This window comes from Ochotona princeps, chromosome 14 (genome assembly GCF_030435755.1).
Source record: "Ochotona princeps isolate mOchPri1 chromosome 14, mOchPri1.hap1, whole genome shotgun sequence".
Taxonomy (NCBI): Eukaryota; Metazoa; Chordata; class Mammalia; order Lagomorpha; family Ochotonidae; genus Ochotona; species Ochotona princeps.
The window spans coordinates 33,406,279-33,433,610 of record NC_080845.1 but is presented as its reverse complement, the minus strand read 5'-3'; the positions used below and the strand labels follow the sequence as shown (position 1 = coordinate 33,433,610).

Sequence of the window (27,332 nt, the reverse complement as noted above, 5' to 3'; positions counted from 1 at the left end):
TCCAGAAAGTGTAAAGTTTATTAACTTAAAAAAAAACCTACTGAAATCGGGGTAGTTCTTATTTACAAGTTCTAGGAGGCACATTTAGATAATCAAAGGAGTATAATATTTTTCTAGAAATGCCAGAATTTCACTCTATGTAGATTAATGAAAACATTAAGTGACAGCCCCAGTTAAAGCAGATAAACTAATTACCTTCAAAATACATTTTTAAAAACAGCATTACTGCTACTTAGACATGAATTTTCACGAAATTATTGTGGCTAGTTCAGACAGTTCATTTGCTTAGAAAAGCTGGCTTTAGTGGGGGTGGGGGAGTGACACATAAGTACGTCTTCATTGAAGGACATGCTTCCAAGCTGGCCGAGAGTGTTACGGTTTCCAGAGTTTTAGAAGTCCATCTTCACTGTAGGTAGCAATCAAGTTCTGATGAGGGTGATGGGCAATGCCAATCACATCCTTCTCATGAACCTAGAGACACAAAGCACAGGGTCAGGTGGCACAGGTTTACGATGAATCCAAATGAAGAGCCTTCCTGAACCAGGAGAGAAGGAAGAAGAGGTCTTGGGAGGCAGTTATTCCAAAGGGGATAGAAGGGAGGACTATTCAACTCCCATTATGTAGCAACATAATAAACTTGAACTGTGTTAAGCCACTGAGATCAGGAGATTATCTGTTATAGCACCTGGCATGTATTACTCTAGGTACTTTAATCACACATGAAGCAGAATGTTTTAAACACATCTTCATTTGATAGTATGATGTACAAGTAACCCGCCTCCACAGGACATGGAGAAAAGCACCTCAGTCAGGCCCTGGCCCCACAAGGAAGGCCTAATCCGGCTGGCTAGGTGAGTATGTTCCTTTTCCTTTGCTTTGTGTACAGAACACATAGCCTACCTACCTGACATGGCTTTTCCTGATAAAGGAGTAATTTTATACTATATATATGTGCATATAAATATATTTCATACAACATATATAAAAATGCCTCTGGGATTTTTCATATTGAAGCACAATGAAGTTAAAAATCACAAGCATTAGCTGTAATTTCTCAGCTGCCTTGGTTAGTGATACTCACTGTCAAAGTTCTCTCCAGTTTGCCAGTGACTGTGCTGAAACAGTAGAGCACAAAGTCCTCCCCAACACAGTAGATCCATTCACCGCGGGGGGAGAGGGCACAGCAGACAAAGTCACCACCTTCTCTCTTACCGGAGCTGAAGCTTCTGACAATCTAGATCACACCACACCCCAAGACAAAAACAAGATATGGATTACCAATGGGTCGTCCCTTCACAGAAGTTTAAACGTTTGTAAAACTACATTTAAAAATGACATTTTTGGGGAGCTGGCATTGTGTAGATGGAGGTCTCTGCCTGTGGTGCTGGCACCTCATGGGTGCCAGTTCATGTCCTTGTTGCTCCACTTCTGATCCAGCTTCCTGCTTATGGCCTAGGAAACCAGCGAAGAGGGTTCAAGTCCTGGCCCCTGCACCCACAAGGAAAACCAGAAGAAATTCCTGGCTCTTAGTCTCTGATCAGACCAGCCCCAGCCATTGTAGCCAGTTGGGGAGTGAACCAGTGAATGGCTCTGTCTCTATAATCTTTAAGGAAACACTTGCAGAGCTGACATTATTTTGTGCTTTGGTGGATTCTCAGTCCTAACCAGATCATTCATGTGCTACATCCCTTGCTTGGGAATACTCACTAGATTAGCTACAATGGGGCAGGTTTAGAATTCCTACAACCCAAGTCATCTATCCTGCTCTGGAGTCTACTGAGCCACACGACCCTGAAGCCAATTCTCAAATCACCATTACAACTTGTCATTTTCTGGACACATGTGTCCAAGGCTCCTCTAACAGAACAAGCTGTTTTCCCCATGCAGGAAGAAGCTGGCCTGCTGCTTTACATAGCAAAACCAAGCTGAGGAAAACCAATTCCTTTTTTTAGAGTATGTTTATTTCTCAACTACTTGAAAGGCAGTGCAGCCAAGAAGGGGAAGAGAAAGCTTCCATTCCCTGAATCACTTCTGAAAATGCCTGCCAACAGCCAGTGCTGGGCCAGTCTGAAGCAAGGAGCTAGAGGAATCTAGTTTGCCACAGGGGTGGCAAGGGCCCAAGAACTGTATTCTGCTGCTCCCAAGTGCATTAGCAGAGAGCAAAGCAGCAGCAGAAGTACCGGGAGTTGAACTACCATTCTGATATAGGAAGCTTAACCCACTGTACTACATCACCTACCCAAGCAACTGATTTCAAAAGGCCAAAAGCTCACCTACTGCATGAGTCCATCTGCACAATAACATTCTCAAAATGTTATATTCTCAAAATTATAATAGTGGAAAACTTACAGTAGTTGTATCTTAAGTTAAAAGATATTTATTTTAAAGACAGAGTTCACACAGAGAGTAGAGATGAGATCTCCCATCCAATGGTTTACTCCCCAAATAGGGCTGGGCCATACCAAAACCAGGAGCCAGGAGCTTCATCTGGATCTCCCACATTAGTGCAGAAGCACAAGCACTTAAGCCAGACTCCACTGCTTTACCAAGCGCATTAGGAAGGAGATGGTCATAAGTGGAGCACTACAGGGGGCAGTTCAACCTATTGCACCACAGCCTGCCCCTAATTATAAACTACATGGACAGACATTTAGCCCAGCAGTTGTCCCTCATCAGGACACTGACATCCCACTGGTATGCCTGAGTGCAATGCCCAGCTACAGCTTCTGCTTTCTGCTAATGCACAGAGTAGGTGCTGGCTCAATAACTGGGTTCCTGCCACACAAGAGGCCAGGACTGAGTCTCTGTCTCCTAACTTCAGCCAGACCAATTTTCGGGAGGGAACCAGTGAATACAGTGAATAGAAGGTATCTCTCTCTTCCTACCTCCCTCTCTGACACTGTAACAGATCTTTACATAAATAAAACAAATGATTTATCAACTCATTAAAAAAAAAAGGAAACCTGCATTTTGAAGAGGCTAAGACAGAGGATTTACTTTTTGTGGACAGTGAAACCACAGTGATATCACTCTGGCAGACACAGACATGCAAACATATGTCCAAACCTACACAAGGCACAGCACTGAGAGTGGTCCCCGAGTGATAATGAAGTGCAGTGTAGGGTTGTCAGCTGGAACAAATGTCCCACATTAGTGGGGGAGTGTTGATAAGATGGAAGGAAGCCATGCATGGAGGGTCAGTGGATAGCAGGTATCTTTGGGGGCTGGCACTCTGATGCAGCAAGCTAGGATGCTGCTTGAGAGTGCCAGTTCAAGTCCAGCTGCTCTGCTTCATGTCGGCTCCCTGATAATGTGCCTGGGAAGGCAGCACGGCCAAGGATTTGGATCCCTTCCACCCACATGGGAGACCTAGATGGCATTCCAGGATCCTAACTTGGGCCTGCTCCAGCCTCAGCCATTAATGACCATTTGGGGAGTAAACCAGCAGATGAACGAAGCTGGCTTTTCTTCTTTTTCTGTTATTCTGCCTTCCAAACAAATAAATAATTTTTAAAAAACTCTTTGTGTTTGCAATGGGGGAATCTCAACTGAACTTGAACTGTGGTTATGCAACAAGGTGGAGGAATCCACCATGGTGGGAGGGTTTGGGGAGGGGTGGGGAGAATCCAAGTACCTATGAAACTGTGTCACATAATACAATGTAATTAATGAATTAAAAATAATAAATAAATTAAAAAAAAACTCTTGTGGTGGGCCCAGAGTGGTAACCTAATAGCTAAAGTCCTCACCTTCTACGGGCCAGGATCCCATATGGACAGTGGTTCTAATCCCCACAGCCCTGCTTCCCATCCAGTTCCCTGCTTGTGGCCTGGGAATGCAGTTGAGGACGGCCCAAAGCCTGCACCCTGCTTCCAGGACCCTGCACCTGCATGGGAGACCTGGAAGAACTCCGGGCTCCTTGCTTCAGATGGGCTCAGCTCCAGCCATTGTCGCCACGTGGGGAGTATATCAGTGGATAGGAGCTCTTTCTCTGTATATCTGACTTCCAAAAATAACTTCTTTGTGCCTTCTCAAGTTTACTGTATAGCTAGAACTACTCTCAAAAATAAAGGTAATTTTTTTATGACAGAATTATGGAAGTGGAAAACAGATCAGTGGTTGTCAGGGGTAGGGTTTGCAGAGAATGCTACTAAAAACAGCGAGAGAGAGAGATAGCATTGGGGCTGATGGAACAATTCTATATCCTATTGTGGTGGGTCCGAGAGTCTATATGGTAATGAAGCTTCAGAGACCTCTTAGTTTTGGAGACAGAGATGTAAAATGAATGCATGTAAAAAATGATGACACCCACTTATTGTCAGCGTTTTGAATTAATTGTCAGTTCCCTAGTTTGGACAGCTGTACTGCAGATATTATTCAGAGAAGCTAGAAGGGTACATAGGACCTCTGTACTATTTTTTATCATTTCTTTAAGTATCTAGTTGCTTTTGCAAAATAACATCTTAAAAAGTCAAATCATGGACTACATGTGCTTAGAGGACACACCAGGCAGCTGTGGCTCTTATGCAGTGGCCCAGAAGATACTAGCTGTCTCAGGGGTAGGACCTAGGGGATGGAGAAATTAACACATCACAGCCCTTGGGTCGTCTTCATGCTCAGGAGAACCCCCAAGTGTCAAGGCCAGCATTTCTGTAGCATCATGATGCACGCCCAGCACATGACCTCAGACTTGTACTTCTTAATGCCCCCAGTTCACAGAAGTGAAATTCCCAGGGAAACCTTGCAGTTGTCCTGATTACTAATGTACCTCACAAGGGCACTGTTGTCTCTTTCCTATTAGTGTTCCAGTTTAGCTTATGTGCTATCTGGGAGACAGCCCAAGTTGGTAATCCACACCACACCATGTTTCCCCAAGCGAACAAAGACTGTTATCTTCAAGTTTTCAGTAAGATCCCAAGGGAATCTTAAAGACCAATCAGAGTTGTGTTTCTGCAAAGGCTTAAAAAAGAAAAAAAAAAAGGCAGTAATATGCAAGTACTGCCAGGACAGGAGGTAACTTCTGAAACACCTAAAAGATGCTTTGTAGGGGCATGGTGCACCGAGATCGGAGGACTAATCTGAGCCTCCACAGCTTCCAGTGTCAGCAAACCCAGATTTGGTTACTGGAGACCTGGCCATGCTGGGTTAGAGATGGCCCCTGGGGCCTGTATAGAGGTACTCACCTGTCCCTGCATGTTCATGATGACCACTGTGTTAGACCTGTTGCACACCACAAAGTGCTCCGGGTTCTTAGGAAGCAAGATCACACTGTTGACAGTAATGTCTGTCCCCGCGGTACTCCCCAGGGATTTAAAGGTATTTGAACATTCTGTGGTCTTCATATTCCAGATCTGCCACACAAGACATTGAACATGTAAATATTTGGAGAGGCACAGAGTTTCAAGAGTTTCAAAGTACAAAAACCATAAAGTATGTTACTTAAAACTGAGAGGAAATAAAAGCTTCTTGATTTTTTCAGTCCAAACACCCTGCCTTACAATGAGTGAATACTCATCATCTATTTGTAGAACTTGTATTAACAAAAGTCACAAACTAAATAAACTTTCAAAACCATGACCTTTCATGTACTTCCTTAGCTAACAAAGCTACTATCTCTAACTATGTGTTGGGCCAGTACTGGTACAGAGGGTGAAGCTGCCGTCTGCAACGCCAGCATCCCATATGGATGTTACTCAAGTGTTCGGTTGTTCCACTTCCAGTCCAACTCCCTGCTAATGGCAGGGAAAGCAGAAGATGGCCCAAGTGCTTGGGTTCCTGCCATCCAAAGGGAGACCAAGATGAAGCTCCTGGCTTCAGCCGTGTGGCCAATGTGGTCATCTAGGAAGTAAACCAGCAGACAGAAGATCTCTACTTCTTCCTCTCTCTGTCTTTCAAATAAAACACAACCCCCCCAAAAAAGGCAAGCATGCAAGCTAACTACGGGGACTCGGCACAATGACTCAATGGCTAAATCCCCACTTTGCAAGTGCCAGGATCCCAAACAGGCGCCAGTTCATATCCCAGCTGCTCCAATTCCCTCATATGAGAGCCAGAAGAACCTCCTAGCTCCTACCTTTGGATCAGCTCATTTTCTGGTCACTGTGGCCTTTTGGGGGAAGAAAACCTATGGAAGATCTTTCTGTCTCTCCTCTCCACAAATCTGATCTGCCTTTCTGATAAAAATCAATCTTAAAAAAAAAAAAGAGAAAAAGAAAAAACTAATTGTTGGCAGCAGGAAGGGGCAGGCCTTGTGGCACAGTGGGTAAAGCCACTGCTTAGAACACATACACCCCATATTGGAGTCTCTAGATACAGTCATGCCTCTGCTTCCAATCCAGTTTCTTGCTAGCACATCCCAAGAGCTAGCAGATGGCCCAAGTACTTGGGTTCCTACCAGCCACATGGGAGACCAGACGGAGTTCCTCGCTCTGGGCCTTATTTAGCCTGGCCCAACATTGGCTGCTGCAATCCTCTGAGGAGTGGAGGAGTAAGAAAATGGGATCTTTCTTTCTCTCTTGTTTCTTTCAAATAACTTTTTTTTAAAAAAAGGGACTTTTTAGTGTAGGACCCTGTCCTGAGGCTCTGACTTGGTAGGTCTGCGATGAAGCACAGACATGAGCATATTTTAAAAGTTTCACATGATCTTAGCACACAGTTTATATTGTCTACAACATAAGTCACAGTCTCAGCACACACACGAGGATCCATTTAATGGCAACTACTACTGGCCACTCATATTCCTTCTCAGCCCAACATCTCTGTAAGGGATAGTTACCGACCATAATGCTTATCACCTTGTCCTCCTAGGCGCTTATGAACTGAAGGGGTTAAATCAGCACAGATATCTGAGACGAGCTTACAAAAGGGATGGACCACACAGCATGGCACGGTCCACACACTACTGAGTTTCCTCTGTGCTGCCAGAATCAGACACAACACCAATGCTTCTTCACAGTTCTCATCAGCAGGAAACAGTAGTTCCCTTCCAACCTCTCTGTGAACAATCTCCTGCCCCAACCTCTTCTCTGAAGCCTATTTGCCTGTGAGAAAAAGGAACATCTCCGGGGTCATGAGTTCCCAGGCAAGGGTTGGCATTTGGCACCTGGAATTGGAGCAGCTGGGCATGAGTCTCATCCCCTCTCCTGACTCCAGCTTTCCACTAACGCACACTCTGGGAGGCAGCAGTGGATGGCCCAAGTACCTGCTACTCAGGTGAAAGATTTGTATTTGGTTCCTGGCTCCCCATCTTTGGCCTGGCCCTGCTGCAGCTGCTGCAGGCTCTAGTGGGAGTGAACCAGTAGGTAGGGGCTACTTTTCTCTGTCTCTGTCTCTCAAATACAAATTTTAAAAACGAAGAAAAAGTTTTGACTCCTAGTTGTTTTCTGTCCAGAAAATCCAAGAGATGCTTTACCCTTCTTCACTGCAGAACTAAGGGGGAAGACCACAAAGCAGAGTCTAGAAAAACCACTTCCCAATGGCACTTTGAAGTTGGGTGGCCTGTAAGTGCAGCAGTACTAAGAGCTCCACATGTCTCCCCATCCACCCCGAGGGACAGGACCTCTTCTGCCTTCAGTTCTGGTGCAATTCTTTCAAAAACAAGCATTTCAAACGTCCACATCTTCTGCCACAAAGCACTCACTTAAATAAGGCCTTTTAGAAGCAGCAGGTCTAGAATGTTAATGGACTGTCTCAAGAATCTCAACAACTTTCTTTTGGGGTTTCTTCTATCTTTTCCAGGAAATGAATCCTATCCTTCTAATAACTACATCTTTTAAGGTTCTGAAGAATCATCATTTGTGGCTGGGAGATGAGGGCAGTAAATAAGGGAGGGCTCAGTTCTACTCTCCTACTCCTTTACAATGCCGTGAGGAGGCCCTAAACCTGGGGAACATAGGTGGAGTGACACACAACAGAAAAGAAGTTGATTTACTTGGATACCAAGCCCTTTGTCAATTTGTCTGTTGGAAAGGGACCTTATCTATGGCAAAGTAAGAGGGCATGACTGAAGCTTAGGACTCCATGCTCATTCCTTTTGCCCACACATGATAAAGTTTGTTGGACTGTAGAGGGCTGAGATTCGGGATCCTCAGACCAATCGAGATGACCCAGGCACTCCCTGTAAGGCTGAAGCTCCCACTGGTGAGCATGAGAGCCAGGGCTGGGGGCCGACCAGGCTGGATAGATTGGCACATTCTGCCAGCATGTGTGCAGGCCAGGTCTGGGGGCAAGTCAGTCTGAGCTAGGCTGCAGCACCCACAGGTGTGCAAAAAGCTGGATGGGCGGCTGGGCTATGCTAGCCCAGCTAGGCCACATCACAAGCTAGCATGTACAAAAACCAGCACTGGGAGTGGGCTTGCTGAGCATACTATGGGTTACCTCAATTAGGCTGTGGCATGTGCTGGTGTGAGCACCAGGTCTATGGTGGGCTGGGTTGGGCTGGGCTGCAGCACCTGTTGGTTTGCAAGACAGATAGGGCTGGGAACAGAACTGACCAGCCAGCTGCATTCACTGGTAAGTGCAATAGCTGGTGTGGTTGATGGACCAAACCTGACCCTGCATTGCTTAGCACACATTAAGAATCAAATCTGAGGGTCCAATGTGGTAGCCTAGCAGCTAAAGTCCTCACTTTGGACACACCAGGATCCCATATGGACACTGGTTCTAATCCCAGTGGCTCCACTTCCCATCTAGCTCTCTGCTTGTGGCCTGGGAAAGTAGTCGAAGATAGCCCAAGGCCTTGGGACCCTACACCTACATGGGAGACCCGGAAAGGGTTCCGGGCTCCTGGCTTTGGATAGGCTCAGCTGCAGCCATTGCGGTCACTTGGGGAGTGAACCATCAGAGGGAAGATCTTCCTTTCTTTCTCCTCTTTGTATATCTAACTTTCCAATTAAAAAGATAAATAAATAAAATCTGAGGTCACCTCAGGCAAGGTTTCTTGGGGGAAATCCCCAACTAGATCACTGGATTCAAACCCCAGGCCCACTTCAGTTGCTGATGCCTGTGCAGTGGACAGCACACCCAGATACACATGGTAGACACGACAGCCAGCTCATCTAGGCCAGCAGATGTCTCATCAGAGAACATACAGCAGAACAATTGGATAACTCTCCTGGCCAAGCTTTGCAGCAAGTGTCTGGGTCTGCGGATGCACTAAGGTAGACTTGGTCAGCCAACAGACCTTGGAAAATTTTTCTCAATCCTGGGACAATGAAGCTGACAACCATCAAAATCACTCAAGTAACACCCTTGAAACAATCTTTCCTGTTTTGGGGTCTCCAAGGCATCATCAAATGAAGATGCCCCATCCCTGGGTGATAATGTAATCTGACAGCAAGGAGCGGTCCCCTTCCCTTCCTGCTCTGTGGGCACAGGGGGAAAAAAAACTGAAACATTTGTCCCACCTACCATCCTCCATGCCACAACCCTCCCCATCATAATCAGAAGTCCATGCAGGCATGTATGCCTCTCAACTATGCAAACAGTATTAAAAATAAAATTAAAAATTTGAAAAAATTTAAAAAACATATCTATAGAATATCATTGTCTCACAGCACCTCGATTTTGCTGTCTAAAGTGGCACACTGCTATCGGCATCAAAAGCCCTTCAAAGGGCAACAGTGAAACAGACACCCCGAAATATGCCAGCAGCAAATACTTAACCTTTACAGTGCCATCAGAAGATGCACTAATGATGTAATGTCCATCTTGTGTAAATGTTGCCTCGTTAACAAAGGAGGAATGGCCACGGAATTCCTTCAGTGTTTTCCCAGATTTTAAACCATGAATTCTGTCATGAGTGAAGAGAACAATTAATCTTCTAAATATTATGTAACTCATAAAAGTTCATGTTATTAAGGAAAGAGGACGCACTTGTGAATGTACTATGATCTTTACTATGCTAAACAATGAACAGAAACTAGAGCCTTGTACAGAAACAGATTAGAAAAGAACCTATGAATAATACCATAAGCTCTTTTTCAGAAGGGACTGCTTAAAAAAAAAAGTTAACAAAAGATTTACAAATAGTAGGTCTCAGCTGGGTGCCAGAAATCCAAATTTGTGAGGGTGATTAAGGTGCAGGTGGATCCACAGACTATATTCTGAAAACAAGAAATACAGAGAAATACAGACTATATTCTGAGAACAAGAAATCCTTATCTCCTGAATAAAAACTCAAGTGGACATAGAACAGCACTGTGTAAGCTGTACTTTGGGGAAATGAAGTCTCAAATAACCTCACTTTCAATGTCATGTCATGTCATGTCACACCCTGTGAAAGCAGGAATTTAGCCTCTGATTTATTAACACACCCATAGACCACATCACAGCAGCTGGGTTCAGTTCCTAGCTTCCTGCAAATGCAGACTCCGTGAGGCAGCAAGTAACTGTGCTTGTGTCAATGAGACCAGAGACCCCAACTGCATTCCCTGCTTCAGCCCCAGCCCACCCTGCCTGTTGCAAGCATCTGAGGCAATGAGCCAGTTGAATGGGAGCCCTGCCTCTGCCTCTGCCTCCCATCACTGGCACTTCCCTCTGGGTCCTAATCATATTAAATCCAAGTGGGACTTTCTCTTACCTGATTGTCTGGTCAAAAGAGGCACTAAGGATCTGACTGCTATCCTTAGAAAAGCTCAGACAGGTGACACCTTTGCTGTGCGCTCTTTCAAATCTCCTTAAACACTGTCCACTCTGAATCTTCCACACCTTTATTTAGGAAAAGAAGTTTCAACTTATAAATAATAGTATCCTAATATAGGCCACAGAGCCAAGCAATATTCAATGCTCACTAATGTACCAAAACAGTATTAAAAATGCATGCTAACAGATGAATATGATACGTCTGGTCCAAATAGTACAGTGATAATTGAATCCTCTGAAACTCAGAACTCTTTCCTTGTAAATTATTAAAACAAATATTCAGACTCTGGGTTCACTTAGCAGAGACCATTTCTGTCTATCATCTAGCCCAGGGTGTACTACCAGAAGTTAAGTTCAAGCCACAGCTAACAGACTACAGACCATTCCCTAAAAAGACAAATCCAAAGTGTATTGTACAGTGAGCCCAACGGTAAAATGGAGGCGGGAGCAAATCTGGACTGAAGTCTGAGATCTATCACTCACCAGCAGTGCCACCTTAAACCAATGACTAAACCAGCCCAGCCAGAGTTATTATTAGGATTTAGCAAGAAGTAGCGATCAACATTAAGTTGATGTTCAGCACTAGTCCTTGTTATGCATATCTCATCACAGGGATTCTCAAAATGTCTACCTCTAACAGCACATGTCCCAGGGCCAGCCTTGTGGCATAGGTTAAGCGGCCACGTGTGACACTGGCATCACATATGAGTGCCAGTTCAAGTCCCAGCTGCTTCAGTTCCAATCCAGCTTTCTCCTGCTAATGTGCTTGGGACAGACAGCAGATGTCAAAGGTCGAGAGCTAGGGTCCTTGCCACTCATGTGGGAGATTTGAGTTCCAGGCTCCTAGAACCCTGGCCTGGTATAACCCTGACTGCCACAGCCATTTAGGGAATAAACCAGAGGCCAGAAGAACCCTCCCTCACTGTCTCTCCTTCTCTCTAACTTTGCATTTGAAAAAAAATAATAATAATAATACTAAATCTTTAAGGAAAAAGAAAAAAAGGATACATGTCCCTGATGCATACCTTGATTTTTCCATCTTGAGCCCCAGTCGCTAACATTTCTGTATCTCTGCTGAAACACATGCACAGGACAGCGTCGTCCATCATCATAAAGTTATCCTGGGCTTGGTACTTCAGATCCTACAGGAAACAATGGTGAACAGTTATCAAAACAACACAAAGCCGAGGTCCCGGGTCTCCACAAACCACAAAAGCAGGAAAATGGACTGTGCAGACTTCAAAAGCAGGTAACAGCGCTACACTCATAGGCTCCCAAGAAGCCACTGGCATTACTGGAAATAATTTTTATGTTGAATTAATAGTATAAAAATAAATACCCTAGATGTTTTATTTACTGATCACTTCCTTTACAGTTTTTACAACTGTAATAAATCTTATTTATTTAAGACATTATTAGAAACCAAGCATCTTTTCCAAATTATGTTACTTCCCCTAACACCACTACTTACAATGATTCTTTTATCAACAATTATTCAAACACAGTATCTTCATTATTTTTTTGATACTTGTTGCTTCCTGGTTTTAAAAAGTCCAACTGAGGGACCAGGGATGCAACGCAGCAGGTAAAGGCATAGCGTGCAACAGTATTCCATACAGGCACCAGTTCATGTCCTGGTTGTTGCACCTGTTCCAACTCTCTGCTAATGTGCCTGGAAGAGCAGTAGCAGACGGCCCGAAGGTTTGGGCTCCTGCACCTGTATGGAAAACTCAGATGAAGCTCCTGGCTCCTGGCTTCAGCTGGACCCAGCCCTGGCTGTTGTAATCATCCAAGGAATGAAAGAGAGGATGGAAGATCTCTCTCTCGCTCTCTCAAGGTGAGAATGATACTCCTAAATAACTTTCTCTAATTTTTAAATTTTATTACCCATTCAAAAATGCATTTTTAAAAAAACTTTGTTTATTTTTAACTATCCATATTTTCAGGGTGCTATGTTATGCCCTAACATATTACACATACTGTTCAAAGGAGAGTAAACATACCTTTCTTGCAAACACATATCATCTATTCATGATGAAACTACTCTAAAGTGCTTAGTTCTTTTTAAAACACATGCAGTACTGTTCTCTACAGTTAGCCTACTATGCAGCAGAACACTAGCACTTGTTTCTTGTAACTAACTGTAATTCAGAATCTGATGATCAACCTTTCCCCATCTCTTTCCAGCCTGCCCTCCCCCTCCTCTGCTAACCCCAATTCTACAGTCAACTGCTGCAAGATCAAGATTTTAAGACTCCATATATGATATGACATCACGTAGTATTTGTCTCTCTCTGTTTGGTTTATGTCACTTAACAGAATGACCTCTAATCTCACCCATGGCGTCGCAAATAACAGGATTTCATAATTTTTTTGTGGCTAAACAGTGTTCTATTACGTACATATGCCATTTACCCAATCACCAATTAATGGATTTGTATTACAAAATATTTTAATTGTAAAAAGAACAGCAGGGCCAGCATTGTGGTACAGCACGTTAAGCTGCTACTTACAATGCTGGCATCCCACATCATAGTGCAGTTCCTGTCTCCTGGCTTCAGGCTGGCCCAGACCAGCCTGCTACCACCCTTTGAAGAATAAGCCAATGGCTGCAAAACATCTCTCCCTCTTTGTGTCACTTTCAAATAAATATTAAAAACAATAAATGAAAATAATAGATAATAGATTATCCCTTGCCTAATAAAATAAATTTAGAATTTAGCTTAAATGGCATTTAAATCACAAAAATAGTATATGTTTCTTACAAATTCTTCCTCAACTAAGTTGATTTAAAGGTAAGACACAGATAAGCAATTAAAAGTCATCAATCCTTCCACTATGAGACTTAATATATTTAAAATACTTTACCTTCCGAATTTTTCCAGTAGTGAAGTTCCATACTTCAATGAAGCCATCAACAGACCCAGTGACCAGATACTGACCATCTGGAGAAAATCGAGCACACTCCACGTGGGATTTCTGACCAAACTGTTTCAAGTGAAATAATGGAACAGATGCATTTTAAACTTAAAACAACTTCCATTTAACCTTTGACAAACCTTGCCCTTGCATAACATCACAGCTGGTCCTGAGTGTGGGGGACTGCTGGAATGTTCCTGTACCTGCACACAGGAGCTGGTGGTGCATGGTCTTGGACCAGTTTGACATCTAGTTGAAACTACGCTTCTGAATGTGACACAGTTATTTCAAAAAAAGGGAAAAACCAATTTTAACATGAGACTTGAACAATCCCATGAGTTCAGACAGTGAAGTTTTACTAGAATTAGCCACCATCAGAATCATTTTTATAATAAATACAGCCTGATATGTTACTCTAGTGGATCTGGGGCAAACAAAATGTTTATCACAGAAAAGCTGAGCCGAGAAATCCATTACCATGGATATCTACTGGTCTCGAGGCTTTAAGCTAGGGTAAACAAATATGGTGCAAGTTAGAACACGTAATTCAGAATAGACAAATCCAAAATACCAAACCTAAGCCAAAGATCTGAGTAATATGAAGCACTGGCAAATCTATAAATTCAATTAGACCATAACCATGACCAAAACCATAATATAAGTACAAAAATATAATTGGCTAGAGCAGCCAATACACTTGTAATTCTGAGAAATGCAGCATTACTGAATTGTACTTTTTCCTAGAAAAGTTTCATACTGAAAATAAAACAAAGAATCAGCACCTAAAATGAAAAAAACAAACAAAACTTCCCAAACATTACATGTGCCCACTTTATAATCCATGAATTTGCTTGATGTAAACCACAACAGGCAAAACACAAATACTAAACAGGACAAATGTTCACTCTGGGTGATGCTAGGGTTGGTTCAAAGCAGAGGTAACCAGTGTTTGAGATGCAGGCTTCTTGGGAGGAAGAACAGAGCAGATGATGGATCAATGTTAAATGTTTTCCTGTTGGCTCCACTGTCTGAGCTGGGCCACTGCTAGGCGACAGTAGTATGCCAATACCAATGCTCAGTGCTGTCACAGCTACAGAGTAAGTCCTCCTTCCCAAGTGCCCAAGTTTCAGGCACATACGCTGGGTGAGTGCACAGTGAGTATTCGAAATACAACCACTGACTAGCCAAGTGTCTAAAGATCCTACCTTAATGTGCCTGCTCAGCTGTGTGGGAAACTTTTCTTCTTCCACATCCTTAACAGCTGCTTTGCCTCTAAACAAATCTATAGTCATACCAGGAGGAAGCAACCCCTGGTGCTGCTGCCACTTCAGTGCCTAAGAGAAAAACAAGATACAGCAGTGCAGTCAGGTGTGTTTCAGGTCTAGTCATGATTGCTTAGACAAAATCAAGCCAGAAAGGGTGATGTCCGGAGCAAATGGCATAGAAAGGGACTGAGAGTCAGGAAATCTATCCACAACTATTTTCCATACATATGAGTCTTTTATTACAAATAAAATGTGGAAAACAAAATTTCCATAGTTCCAATACTCAAGCAACAGTCAGTGCTGGAGCAAGCATTATGGTGTGGCTACAGCCACAACCTGCAGTGCCAGCATCCCACTTGGGCTCCAGTTCAAACCCCAGCTCATTCCCTGCTAGTGCACCTGGGAAAGTAGCAGAAGATGTCCTGAAGGATTTGGTCCAGGTATCTACCTGGGGGACCTGGATGAAGTGCCTGGCTCCTGGCTTCAGCCAAGAGCTGTTGTGGCCAACTAGTTTACCAATTTTTATTTGCCTTTCAAATAAATAAATACATTTTTAAAAAGATGCATTTATTTTTATTGGAAAGGCATATTTACAGACAGAAGAAGACAGATAAAGATTTTCTGTCTGCTGGTTTACTCCCTAAGGAGATATAATGGCCAGAGCTGAGCCAACCTGAAGCCAGGAACCAGGAGCTTCTTCCAGGTCTCCCACAAGGTCCCAAAGCTTTGGGCCATCCTTGACTACTTTCCCAGACCACAAGCAAGGAGCTGGATGGGAAGTGGAACTACCGGGACATGAATTGGTACCCTTATGGGATGCTGGCACTTGGAGGTGGAGGAGTAGCCAGCAGAGCCATTGCACCAGCCACAAATCAATTTTTTTTTAAAGCCACTGTTAACATTTTATATTCCACCTCCTCAATTCTTTACCCTCATATGGGATACTGCAAAAACTCTGTGGGAAAACAGAATTAAAAGACAGTTTTTGGGCTGAGCGTTTACATGGCAACTTTCAGATACCAGTTGGGATAAATGTCCACAGCCCACATGAAAGGACCTAGGCTCAGGGGCCAGATGATTCTTATTCCACCTTCCTGCTAATGTGCACCCTCAGAGCTAGCAGGTGATGGAAGTATCTAGGACTCTCCCACCCACAGGAGTGACATACAGAGCCTGGGTGTTGCAGAGATTTTCAGAGAAGGAAGATCTTTCTCTCTCTCTCTACCCACTCCCCACACACCAATCCCTCCCTCCCACAGGTAAAAAGAGAAATAATTGACATTTTTTAAATGTAAGTTTATTTTTGTGCAGAGATTAGATATTCATCCAGTTTGTTTTTTTAAATGATTTATTTTATTTTTATTGTAAAGTTATATATACAGAGAGAAGAGACAGAGAGGAAGATCTTCCATCTGTTGGTTCACTCCCCAAGTGTCCACAACAGTTGGAGCTGAGCCAATCTGAAGCCAAGAGCCCAGAGCCTCCTCTGGGTCTCCCACATGGGTGCAGGGTCCCAAGGCTTTCGGCTGTCCTCAACTGCTTTCCCAGGCCACAAGCAGGGAGCTGGACGGGAAGTGAGGCTGCCGGGATTAGAACCAGCACCCATATGGGATCCTGGCACGTGCAAGGCAAGGACTTCAGCTGCTAGACTACCACGCCGGGCCCCATGCAGTTTTTTTTTTTAACATTGTTTTCCATGAAATTTTCTGACTTTTAGTGCAGAGTTCCAATTTTTTACACCAAAATAAAACAGCTTTTTAAATTTTTTCAAAATTTGTTTCAAATGTAGAAAAAGACCTATTTTTCATCTACCTGTTTACTCTTCAAATACACACAACAGCCAAGCTGAAGCGAAGAACAGAGAATTCAATCCAAACTTTCCATATAGGGAGCAAGGCCCCAACTACGAGGAGCCCCTGCTTGGTATCTCCTCAGGGTACACATTAGCAGGAAGCTAGAATTAGCAGCAGGCCTGGGACATCCAAATAGCATCTTAACCAGTAAGCCAAATACCAGCCACAAAATGTAATTTTTATTGTACTTTCCCACAAACTTTCTAACACATCCATATATCTTTAATCAGTCTAGTACTATCTATACTATTCATAAAATTTTACTTAGTTTTTATAGGGAGAGGAGGACGGGCGGGAGGAAGCGTGGGAGGAAGAAAACGAGCTCCCATCCACGGGTTTACTCCACAAACATCTGCAATAGTTGGTGGGGGTCCATCAGCCAGGTCTCTCCAGGGGATGAAAGGAGCCCTAATCCATGTCACCAGCTGCCTCTCAAGGCACTACCAGGAAGCTGATCTAGATGGAGGCAGGCCTCCATCACAGGCTCTCTAATCTTGAAGAGATCCCAAGCAGTGACTTAAAATGCTTTATGGCACAATGGCCAGCCCTGGTCACTCTAACCCTGACTCTAGAGCTCACATGCTTAACTACTAATCTAGATGGACTTTCCCAAGGAAAAAGAGCAGGTGGCTAGGTGCAGCCGCTGGCATGACCCCAGTTGTTAGGACGTCTGATTTCTTTAACTCAGACATACAGTTTACACACAGACATAGAATCAGGGGCTCAGGATAACTACACTCAATTACCTGTCCCAGCAATGCCATGAGACGAGATGGGGGCACGACGCTGACTTCCCCAGCGAGAGCCTGAGCAATGGCCGCTCTTCTTTTCTCTTTACTGCTTCCATCTGGGTATGCCTGTAAAAGGAGAGGGGACAACATCATCTTCAAGAAACAATTAGAAAACCTGGGTGTGTTTATTCAAAACAAAAATAGTTAGACAAACATGAAACTACCTACTGAGACTGGGGCTTAAACCAACTTACTTTTTCTGTTTTTTGTTGTTTTTGTGTTTTTTTGTGTGTTGATTTTTAAATATTTATTATGTGTTTGAAAAGCCGAGTGACACAGAGAACTCCATCTTCCACATGCTGTTCTCTTCCTGAACGGCCACAACAGCCAGGCTGGGCCAGTCAAAAGCCAAGAGTGAGGAGCGCCATCCTGGTCTCCCATGTAGGTGGCAGGAGATATACTACTCGGGCCATTATCCACTGCCCTCCAAAGGACATTACCAGGAAGTTGTTATCAGCAGCAAAGCAATTGGGACTTGAACTAGCACTCTCAAATGGGAGGCCAGCATGACAATCAGTGGTCTAATGTGCTGCACCACAAAACCTACCCCTTAATTTAGTTTTCAAAAACTAATTCCTGGAGCAACAAGTTAAACCACCACTTACAGTGCCAGCATCCCATATGTGCACTGGTTCAAGACCTGGCTGCTTCGCTTCCAATCAAGCTTCCTGCCAGTGACCTTAGAAAGAGGCAAAAAGGGCCCGGCGGCGTGGCCTAGCGGCTGAAGTCCTCGCCTTGAAAGCCCCGGGATCCCATATGGGCGCCGGTTCTAATCCCGGCAGCTCCACTTCCCATCCAGCTCCCTGCTTGTGGCCTGGGAAAGCAGTTGAGGACGGCCCAATGCATTGGGACACTGCACCTGCGTGGGAGACCCGGAAGAGGTTCCTGGTTCCCGGCATCGGATCGGCTCACTTGGGGAGTGAATCATCGGACGGAAGATCTTCCTCTCCTCTCTGTCTCTCCTCCTCTGTGTATATCTGGCTGTAATAAAATGAATAAATCTTTCAAAAAAAAAAAAAAAAAAGAAAGAGGCAAAAAATAGCCCAAGTGCTTGGGCCTCTGCACTCATGTGGGAAACCTAGTAAAGCTCCTGGCCCTTGGCTTTGGCTTGGTTTCAGCCATTTGAGAAGTAAACCAGAGGATGGAGGATCTCTGTTTCTCTCTCTAACTCTTGTCCTTCTAATAAATAATTGATTTTTAATTAAGTTGGGTGGGTCAGTACCATGATGCTAAATACTAAACCTCCACCTGCAATGCCAACATCCTACATAGGCACCAGTTCAAGTCCCAGCTGCTCCACTTCTGATCCAACCTCCCTGCTAGTGACCAGAGAAGGCAACACAGGAAGACAGAAGTCCTTAGGCCCCTGCCACCCATAGATCTCTCTCTCCCTTTCTCTCTCCTCTGTAATTCTACCTTCAAATACAAATAAGTCAATCTTAAAAAACAAAACACCTCAGGCCCAGCATGGTAACCTAGCAGCTGAAGTCCTCACCTTGCATGCACCGGGATCCCATATGGGCACCAGTTCTAATCCCAGCAGCCCCACATCCCATCCAGCTCCCTGCTTGTGGCCTGGGAAAACAGTCGAGGATGGCCCAAAGCCTTGGGACCCTGCACCCATGTGGGAGACCTGGAAGAGATTCCAGGCTCCTGGCTTTGGATCGGCGCAGCTCTGGCCGTTGCAGCCACTTGGGGAGTGAATCTGCAGACAGAAGATCTTCCTCTCTGTCTCTCCTCCTCTCTGTATATCTGACTTTCCAATTAAAAAAAAAAAAAAAAGAATCATTAAAAACAAAACAAAACAAAACAAAACAAAACAACAACAACAAAAAAAAACACCTCATTCCTGAGGTTGGGGTTTGGCCTATCAGTCAAGAAGCCAATTAAGGGACCAGTGCTGTAGTACAGCACATTAAACAGCTACCTGCAGTGCTGCCATCATATATGCACTCCAGTTTAAGTTCCAGCTGTTCCACTTCCAATTTAGCTCTCTGTTAATGCCCTAGAGAAAGCAGCAGAGAATGGTTCAACTCCTTGGGCCCCTGCATCCACATGGAAGACCTTTCTGTTACATTGCTAGGCTTCCAGGTGAAAGGCTGGATGTGAAAGAATTGGAGCCAACATTGCTGCACAACAGGTTAAACCACTGTCTACAACACCACTATCCCATATGAGCACCAGTTCAAGTCCTGGCTGCTTCATTTCAATTCAATTCCAGGCTAATGAACCTAGGAAAACAACAAAGGATGGTCCAACTGTTTTTGTCCGTGCCACCCATATGGGATACATAGAGTTCTGCATTTCTGGATTTGGGTTGGCCCAGTCCTAGCCACTACAGTCATTTGGGGAATGAATCAGCAGACGGAAGATCTTCTGTAAGTGATCTTCAAAGAAAGAAATCTAGAAAGGAAGAAAGAATGACAAGAGAGAAAGAAAGAAAAGAAGGCAGGAAGGAAGGTAAGAAAGGAGGGAGGGAGAAAGGGAAGATGGAATAAAGTATACACAGAGTAAAACTTTGGAATCATAGAATATCAGTCACCACTCTGCCTGTAGGCACAGTCAGCCCCAGGCTTGTAGGGACTGACAGGGCTGGAAAAAAGTGTACCTCTCACAGGCAAACACACATGCTCGCTCATTGAACTCCCAGCAGTCAGGCCATACTGCAGGGCCAGGTAAGTGCTGGGCAAAAGTGGCAAGGACATCGGAATAACATTTCTGCTTTTTTATTAATTAACTCGGAATCCTCTAAAACGGAGTATGTGCAGAACACTTCTAAAGCTGCATGACATTATTCAAATTTCAGTCAAAGCATATAAACAGAAAAGGATCATTCTCAATAATCAAATCAAGGGGAAGATGTGGAATCTAGTGGCCAAGCTTCTTACTAATGCACACATTCTGAGAGGTAACAGAATATGGACCAAATACTTGAGTCCCTGCCCCACTATGTGGGAGACCTACACTGCGTCACTGGCTCCTGGATTCACCCTGGCTCCATCTTAGCTACTGTGCATATGTGGGGAATGAATCAGCATATGGAAGATCTCTGTGTGTATGTCTGTCACTGTATTTTTCAAATAAATAATAAGTAAATATCTGTTAAAAATTATATCCAAAACAAAATCTGCCCAACAATGGGACAAGTGACACCTGTGTCCACAGTGGAATGTCGGATTCAAGTCCAAGCTCTGCTTCCAATTACAACTAAAGCAGACCCAAGAATAGACCCAGACTGAGTTTAGGATGCCTGGCTTCAGCCTGGTCCTGATCTGGCTGTTACAGGCACTTAGGTTGTGAACCAGTGGGTGGAAAAACATCTCTCACTGTCTATCTGTTTGTCTCTCTCAGTAAAATGAAACTAATTAAATAATTTTTAAGTGTTGAATAAAATAGTAAAAAAAAAAAAAAAATCACATAGCTGTGCATTTCCAAAGTTAAGAAAATCTTCTTTTCAAAAGCACCATCATACCTCTCGAGGATCAAAGTAAGACCTGGCCAAGAGGTTCTCCAGATGAATGTAGCGCTCGGGCTGTGTCTGCTTCAACATGATCATAGGGTCAGTCTGTCTCAGAAGAGATCTGGCAGCACCCAGCTCACGGAGCTCAATCAATTCCAGAACAACCTGGAGAAGGTACAGAAAAATGGTCAGTTAGGCACAGTGTTGTTTCTTTAAGTTTTCTGACAATATACAGCCTGCCAAAGTGATTTCCAATACTGGGAAATGTTTCTTTTCTTTTTCACTAGCAATCTCAGGTGGACAAAAAGTAACTACAAATAATTAAAAAAAAAAAAAAAATTCAAACCCTGGGGCCAGCAAGGTTTAGAGGCCTAGCAAGCTAATCATCTGCCTGTACGTTTGGCATTACATAAGGGCATAAGTTCATACCCCAGCTGATCCACTTCTGACTCAGCTCCCTGAATATGGGAAGGCAACAAGTCATTGGGCCCCTGCACTCACATGTGAGACTTACAGGGTCTCCTGGCTCCTGATCAGCTCAGCTCCGGCCACTGCAGTCATATGGGGAGTGAACTAGCAGACGAAAATATCTCTCTCTCTCAACCCTTCTCTAAATCTACCTTTCAAATAAAAATAAATAAATATTAAAAAAAAAAAAAAAAAAGGAGCCTGGCCCAAGTGGCTAGATCCTTGCCTTGAAAATGCTGAGATCTGGGCCTGGTGTGGTAACCTAGCAGCTAAAGTCCTCGCCTGGCATGTGCCAGGATCCCATATGGACACTGGTTTGTGTCCTGGCAGCCCTGCTTCCCATCCAGCTCCCTGCCTGTGGCCTGGGAAAGCAGTCAAGGACGGCCCAAAGCCTTGGGAGTCTGCACCCGCGTGGGAGACCTGGAAGAAGCTCCTGGTTCCTGGCTTCGGACTGACTCAGTTTCAGCTGTTGTAACCACTTGGGGAGTGAGCCAGCAGATGGAAGATGTTTCTCTTTATTTCTTTCTGTAAATCTTCCTTTCCAATAAAAATACACAAATTTTAAAAAAATTCCAAATCCTAACGTTTATTTCTCTCTACCAATCTGTCCTTGTCTTTTGCCTCTTGTTCAGACCACAGATACTGAAGGAGACAAGAGGGACTGTCTTTCTCCGACTACCAAAATTTGCTTATCAGAATTACTGAACTATCATGGACTGTACAGAAACAAAGTAACTCCCCTATTTCTAGTTCAGAGAACATGACAATCTTGTTTCCACAAAATCTATTCTTCTGCTTTATGAAATAACTTGTCTAATCTTTGTCCTAGGCTTGTGGTTCACAACTTCTAACCCCCTTGGGATTCTCGCAGTGATAGGAGTCTATCAGTTACCCATGAACTCCTTCAATCATACCCAAGTTTTAACTATGGAGATGGTTTAGGGCAGGGATTACTGACTAGAAAGACCAAGTCATCTGATAAGGTGGCTGAGGTTTGAGGTTGGTAGGGTGCAGAAATGGGGAGTGGGCTAAAGACTGAGTTATCAGGCATGCTTACACAATGACCCCCAACAACAACCTCAATGGAGTTTCCTGGTTAGGGAAAATAGTGACATGACAGGTGGGTGGCACACCCTCATTCCTGAGGTACAGCAACAAAAACTCCTAGTCCAAAGTGTGGGTGATACAGACCCCAAAGTGCAGGCAGTATCTGCAGTTAGGGCACTGCTGTGGAGAACAGGGTTTGCACAAACACCAGGGCATTAAGTCTAAGTGCCAGAATATTCATTAGTGACCAATTAAGAGGCAATTCCAACCGGGGAAAACCTGGATCTTTCCAGAAGGGGGTGGGGAGATTTTTACGTATACAGCATGGGTTTTAAGGGCTGTTACAGGCCTCCAGCATGACACTTCCCACAACAAACTAACCCTCGGGGACCAACATCACCACCACTCTTACCTGTTCATACAGGTCAATGAGGGTTTTGTCTGGCAGTTTAAGAGACTGTATAGCCTGTAAAACAGTATCCCAATGGCCACTATTAATGTCAGCCACAAAACTCTCAATGCTGTCCACGGTATTCAAAGACACAGTGGTCTCTTCCTGCAGAGTGGCTAAGGCCCGGTGCAAACTGTTCTCCTTCAGGTACTGCATGATGAGACGGATCACACTGAAAGAGAGCAAGTCATTCAGCTCAGAATGGCACTCGTCATCACCGACCAGCTTGCTGCTCCTAGTCAGTCATCCACCTTCCACCACCTACTTTCCATTTCTTTATCACATAGGTAAAACTCCCCAATTATTACAGAATCTACATTAGAAGACCTCTGCAGGCCAGAAACAGGAGAGCTGGGGTTGAGAGAGGGAAAAGCATTTCCTGACAACTCACCACCAGCTAGAAAGGAAGTTGGTCTAAGGGGACTCTTGCCATTTCTAATTAACTTTTATGATTACACTGTTGCAGACTTCAACAACAGTGACATATTTTAAGCCTGATCTAGTCATCGATACAAAATAATGTAGATGATTGCAGAATGACTTATTTTTAAAGTGTCAAACATAAAATACAAACTGAGAATTTCTTAAAGGGTATTTCCTGAATATAAGTAAGTACAAGTACTGTGTCTCTACAGGAAACAAACCCATGCCTCTTTATTTCCAAAGATACAACCACCCACTTGCTCTATTATCAACTTTTTTAAAGACAAGTGAAACAAAACATTGCAGAGTCAATTTCCCCCAGAAAAATGGATTGAGACAGATTCCAAAGACTGGGAAAATAAGCAACCACTTCCTACACTGGACAGAAAACTTAAAAGGTATGTATTACAATTTATTTATAATTCAATATATGTATTTATGGCTACTTTTTATCTTCAGCTTAATAACAAGTCTGGTGAGGAATTTGTATAACTGCACAAATTCACCAGATGACAATGTGATACACTTGTCTTTCTCTTCCTTTAATGTACATACGTGGGCCACATTGCATTCCTATTGGACAGTAAAAATATAAAGGGTCATTCTCCTGCTTGCAAGGGACTTCAGATTGGATCAAATCAATGCCTTATCCCAGAAGAGAAATAATCAACATTATGTGCTCACCTTTTTTTTTTTTTTTAAGATTTATTTTATTTTATTGCAAAGGCAGATATACAGAGAGGAGCAGACAGAGAGGACGATCTTCCATCGATGATTCACTCCCCAAGTGACTGCAATGGCTGGTGCTGCGTCGTCGATCAAAGTTAGGAACCAGGAACCTCCTCCAGGTCTCCCATGCGGGTGTGCAGGGTCCCAAGGCTTTGGGCCGTCCTCGACTGCTTTCCCAGGCCAGAAACAGGGAGCTGGGAAAGCAGTCGAGGACGGCCCAAAGCCTTGGGACCCCGCATCCATGTGGGAGACCCAGAAGAGGTTCCTGCTTCCCGGCTTCGGATCGGCGCAGCACCGGCCGTTGTGGTTACTTGGGGAGTGAATCATCAATGGAAGACCTTCCTCTCTGTCTCCTCCTCTCTGTATATCTGCCTTTGCAATAAAAATAAATAATAAATAAATTTAAAAAAAAAACACAAGATAGGTGTCCTGTTACCCCCATTTTTGGTAAGGATTTGACCAATAACAGATCTAACAGGTTAACGATTAAAAGTGGTAGTGTGAAGCCCTGTGGTGTGGCACAGTAGGGAAGCCCACCACCGCCTGCAATACTGGCATTCCATATCCACTTCCAATCCAGCTCCCTGTTAATGGTCCGACAAAAGCAGCAGAGAGTCCAAGTATTTATTTAACCCTGGCCACCTATATGGAGACCTAAATGAAACTTCTGGTTACTGGCTTGGGCCTGCCCAGTGCTGGCTGTTGCAGCCATCCGGGGAATGAACCAGTGCGTGAAAGATGAAAGATCCATCTCTCTCCAATTATTGTTTTTTTACTAGAAAAGCAGTTTGAGAGAGAAGAAAGAGCATCCATCTGCTGGTTCACTCCCCAAATGGCTGTAATTGCTGCAGCTGAGCTGACTGGAAGCCGGGAGCTTCTTCTGGGTCTCCAACTCTGATGCAGAGTCCCAAGAACCTGAGTCATCCTCCACCTGCTTTCTCAGACCATAAGCAGGGAGCTGGATGGGAAGTACAGCAGCCAGGACACAAACCTGTGCCCATATGTGAAGCCAGCGCTTGCAGGAGGATTTGCCTGATGAGCCATTCATTGCACCAGCTCCATAAATAAATAGCTCTTAACACACAGACACACTAGCAGTGTGGCTGTGAGATACATCCCTGATGGGGAAACAAGCACCATCCTTTTACAAGCTCCAACCAAAGTGGCCTGCTTCCTGTTGCTTGCAGCTGTCTAGGTCTCACGGCCCTTTAGGACGCCCCCAGGCTTATCCCCCCTGCACCCTTCCCACCTCCGACTCTAGCACTGTAGGATCTTCCTTAGCACACTTCCCATGACTTCCAAGTTGCACTCCCAGGAGACAACTCCTGCCCAGCAAAAACCTCTAACAGCCAAAACCCAATCTGCTTTCTGCAAGTAAGGTGAAACACAGTTTAAGAGCTCTGGAGCTCTGCCCGCATCAGAATCAGAGTGTTCACTTGTATGACCATGAGCAGCACAGTGCTCAGTAGTCTCTTGCCCACCACCTACCCTGCAGCACTGACCACAAGACTAACATCAATGCCTCTCACAGGCGGCCCTTAGTAAACACTGGGCAGGCACCTGGCCAGCAGGTAAAGACTCCTCTGGGAACACCTGCATCCCACATACAGGTGCCTGAGTCTGGGTCCCAAGTCAGCTCTCAATTCCAACTTAGGGAGTCAGGACCCACACAGTCACTGTGGATGAACCAGCCTGAGTTCCTGACTCCTGGCTTCCGCCAGGCCCAGGCCCAACCACTGTGGGCACTGGGCGAGTGAACCAGCTGATGGGCACTGTCTGTCTCTTATGCTTATCTGTCACACTTCCCATTTTACTCACTGCTTTTGCCCACTGCATGGTACATTGTGCAGGGGCAGGATTTTTTTGTCTGTCTGGTTCAACACTGTGCTTCCAGCCTCTAGCACATAATAAAGACTTCAACATGTGTTGAACCAATAACCATCTCTTCCTCCGATGGCGGGCCCTCAGGGCAGCTTCTCTCTCTACCTCATACTCGAAACACCAATGTTAGGCCTGCTAGATCAACTGCCAAGAGCTGGTGCGGCCCTGCCAAGTCTGTGGGTTCTGTTCCTCCCGGGTGGCTACACAGAGAGCTCGAAGGAAAACCAAACTGCAACGCCGGATCTGGCTGCTGGTCGTCCATTCACCCCGAAGGCAGTCACTGCGTCCAGGGAGAGCTGGGCACTGGGGCTAGAAGGACGACCCCGAAGGCAGTCACTGCGTCCAGGGAGAGCTGGGCACTGGGGCGCCCCGAGACATCTGCACAGGCTGTGCCAGCACGGTGACGGCGACAACCCCGGGTCGGCCTCTTTGTGGGTAAGGAAAGCGCCCCACCGAGAACCCCCACCCCGCCCGCAGTCGCTCGGACGCCTTCCCCGCCTCGCCCTGACCCTCCCGGCCCTCGCCGCACTTACTCCGAGGACTCGATTTCAATCGACATGGCTCAAGCTTCCCGGGGTAAGACCCTCGGCACGTTCAGGCTCAGTCGCGCACCACACGACGACACCTCCGGCGGCCGTGCGTCACTTCCGCTCTCCGGCAGATGGCCGCTCGGGAGGTGGGCCGTGCGGGTGGGCCGTGCGGGTGGGCGGGGCGGAGGGCGGGGCGGAGGGCGGTCTGAGGCCCGTCTCGGTGTACCGGCTTCAGGGCTTAGGCCGGAACCGGTGCTTGACTGGGTTCACTCCTGGAAGCTGAGACTGAATTCACAGTGCTTGCTTTAGAGATCACCATATCCGAAACCAAGGAACATTGGTCACATTTGTAGCAAGAATAACTTGCAGCACACTACCTATGAATTGTTTGGAACTGATTAGGGTTTGCCTACTCACTTCATTTTTCTTAAAAGATTTTATTTTTATAACAAAGTCACATATATAGAGAGGAGGAGAGACAGAGAGGAAGATCTTCCGTCCGATGATTCACTCCCCAAGTGACCACAACGGCCGGTGCTGCGCCGATCTGAAGCCAGGAGCCAGGAACCTCCTCCAGGTCTCCCACGCGGGTGCAGGGTCCCAAGGCTTTGGGCCGTCCTCGACTGCTTTCCCAGGCCACAAGCAGGGAGCTGGATGGGATGTGGAGCTGCCAGGATTAGAACCGGTGCCCATATGGGATCCTGGTGTGTTCCAGGCGCCACTAGGCCACCATGCCAGGCCCAGATTTATTTTATTTTTATTGGAAAGTCAGCTATACAGAGAAGAGGAGAGACAGAGAGGAAGATCTGTCTGCTGATTCATTCATTTTTATGTTCCCTGACATGACAGTGGGTTTTTCGGTGATGTGAGCGAG

At 45.0% G+C, this 27,332-nt stretch overlaps 1 protein-coding gene across 1 annotated transcript; it reads right to left on the bottom strand.

Moving 5' to 3' along the window:
* Positions 1–26,584, bottom strand: SMU1 (SMU1 DNA replication regulator and spliceosomal factor). Its single transcript, XM_058672430.1, has 12 exons — positions 26,462–26,584; positions 22,857–23,067; positions 20,942–21,094; positions 17,425–17,535; positions 14,766–14,894; positions 13,510–13,629; positions 11,667–11,783; positions 10,580–10,707; positions 9,664–9,790; positions 5,184–5,351; positions 1,082–1,234; positions 1–471 (listed from the first exon to the last, which is right to left on the bottom strand). Exons 1-12 carry the CDS (start codon positions 26,485–26,487, stop codon positions 373–375), a joined length of 1,542 nt encoding a protein of 513 aa, XP_058528413.1. The 5' UTR covers positions 26,488–26,584; the 3' UTR covers positions 1–372.
* Between the last annotated feature and the right edge of the window lie 748 nt (positions 26,585–27,332).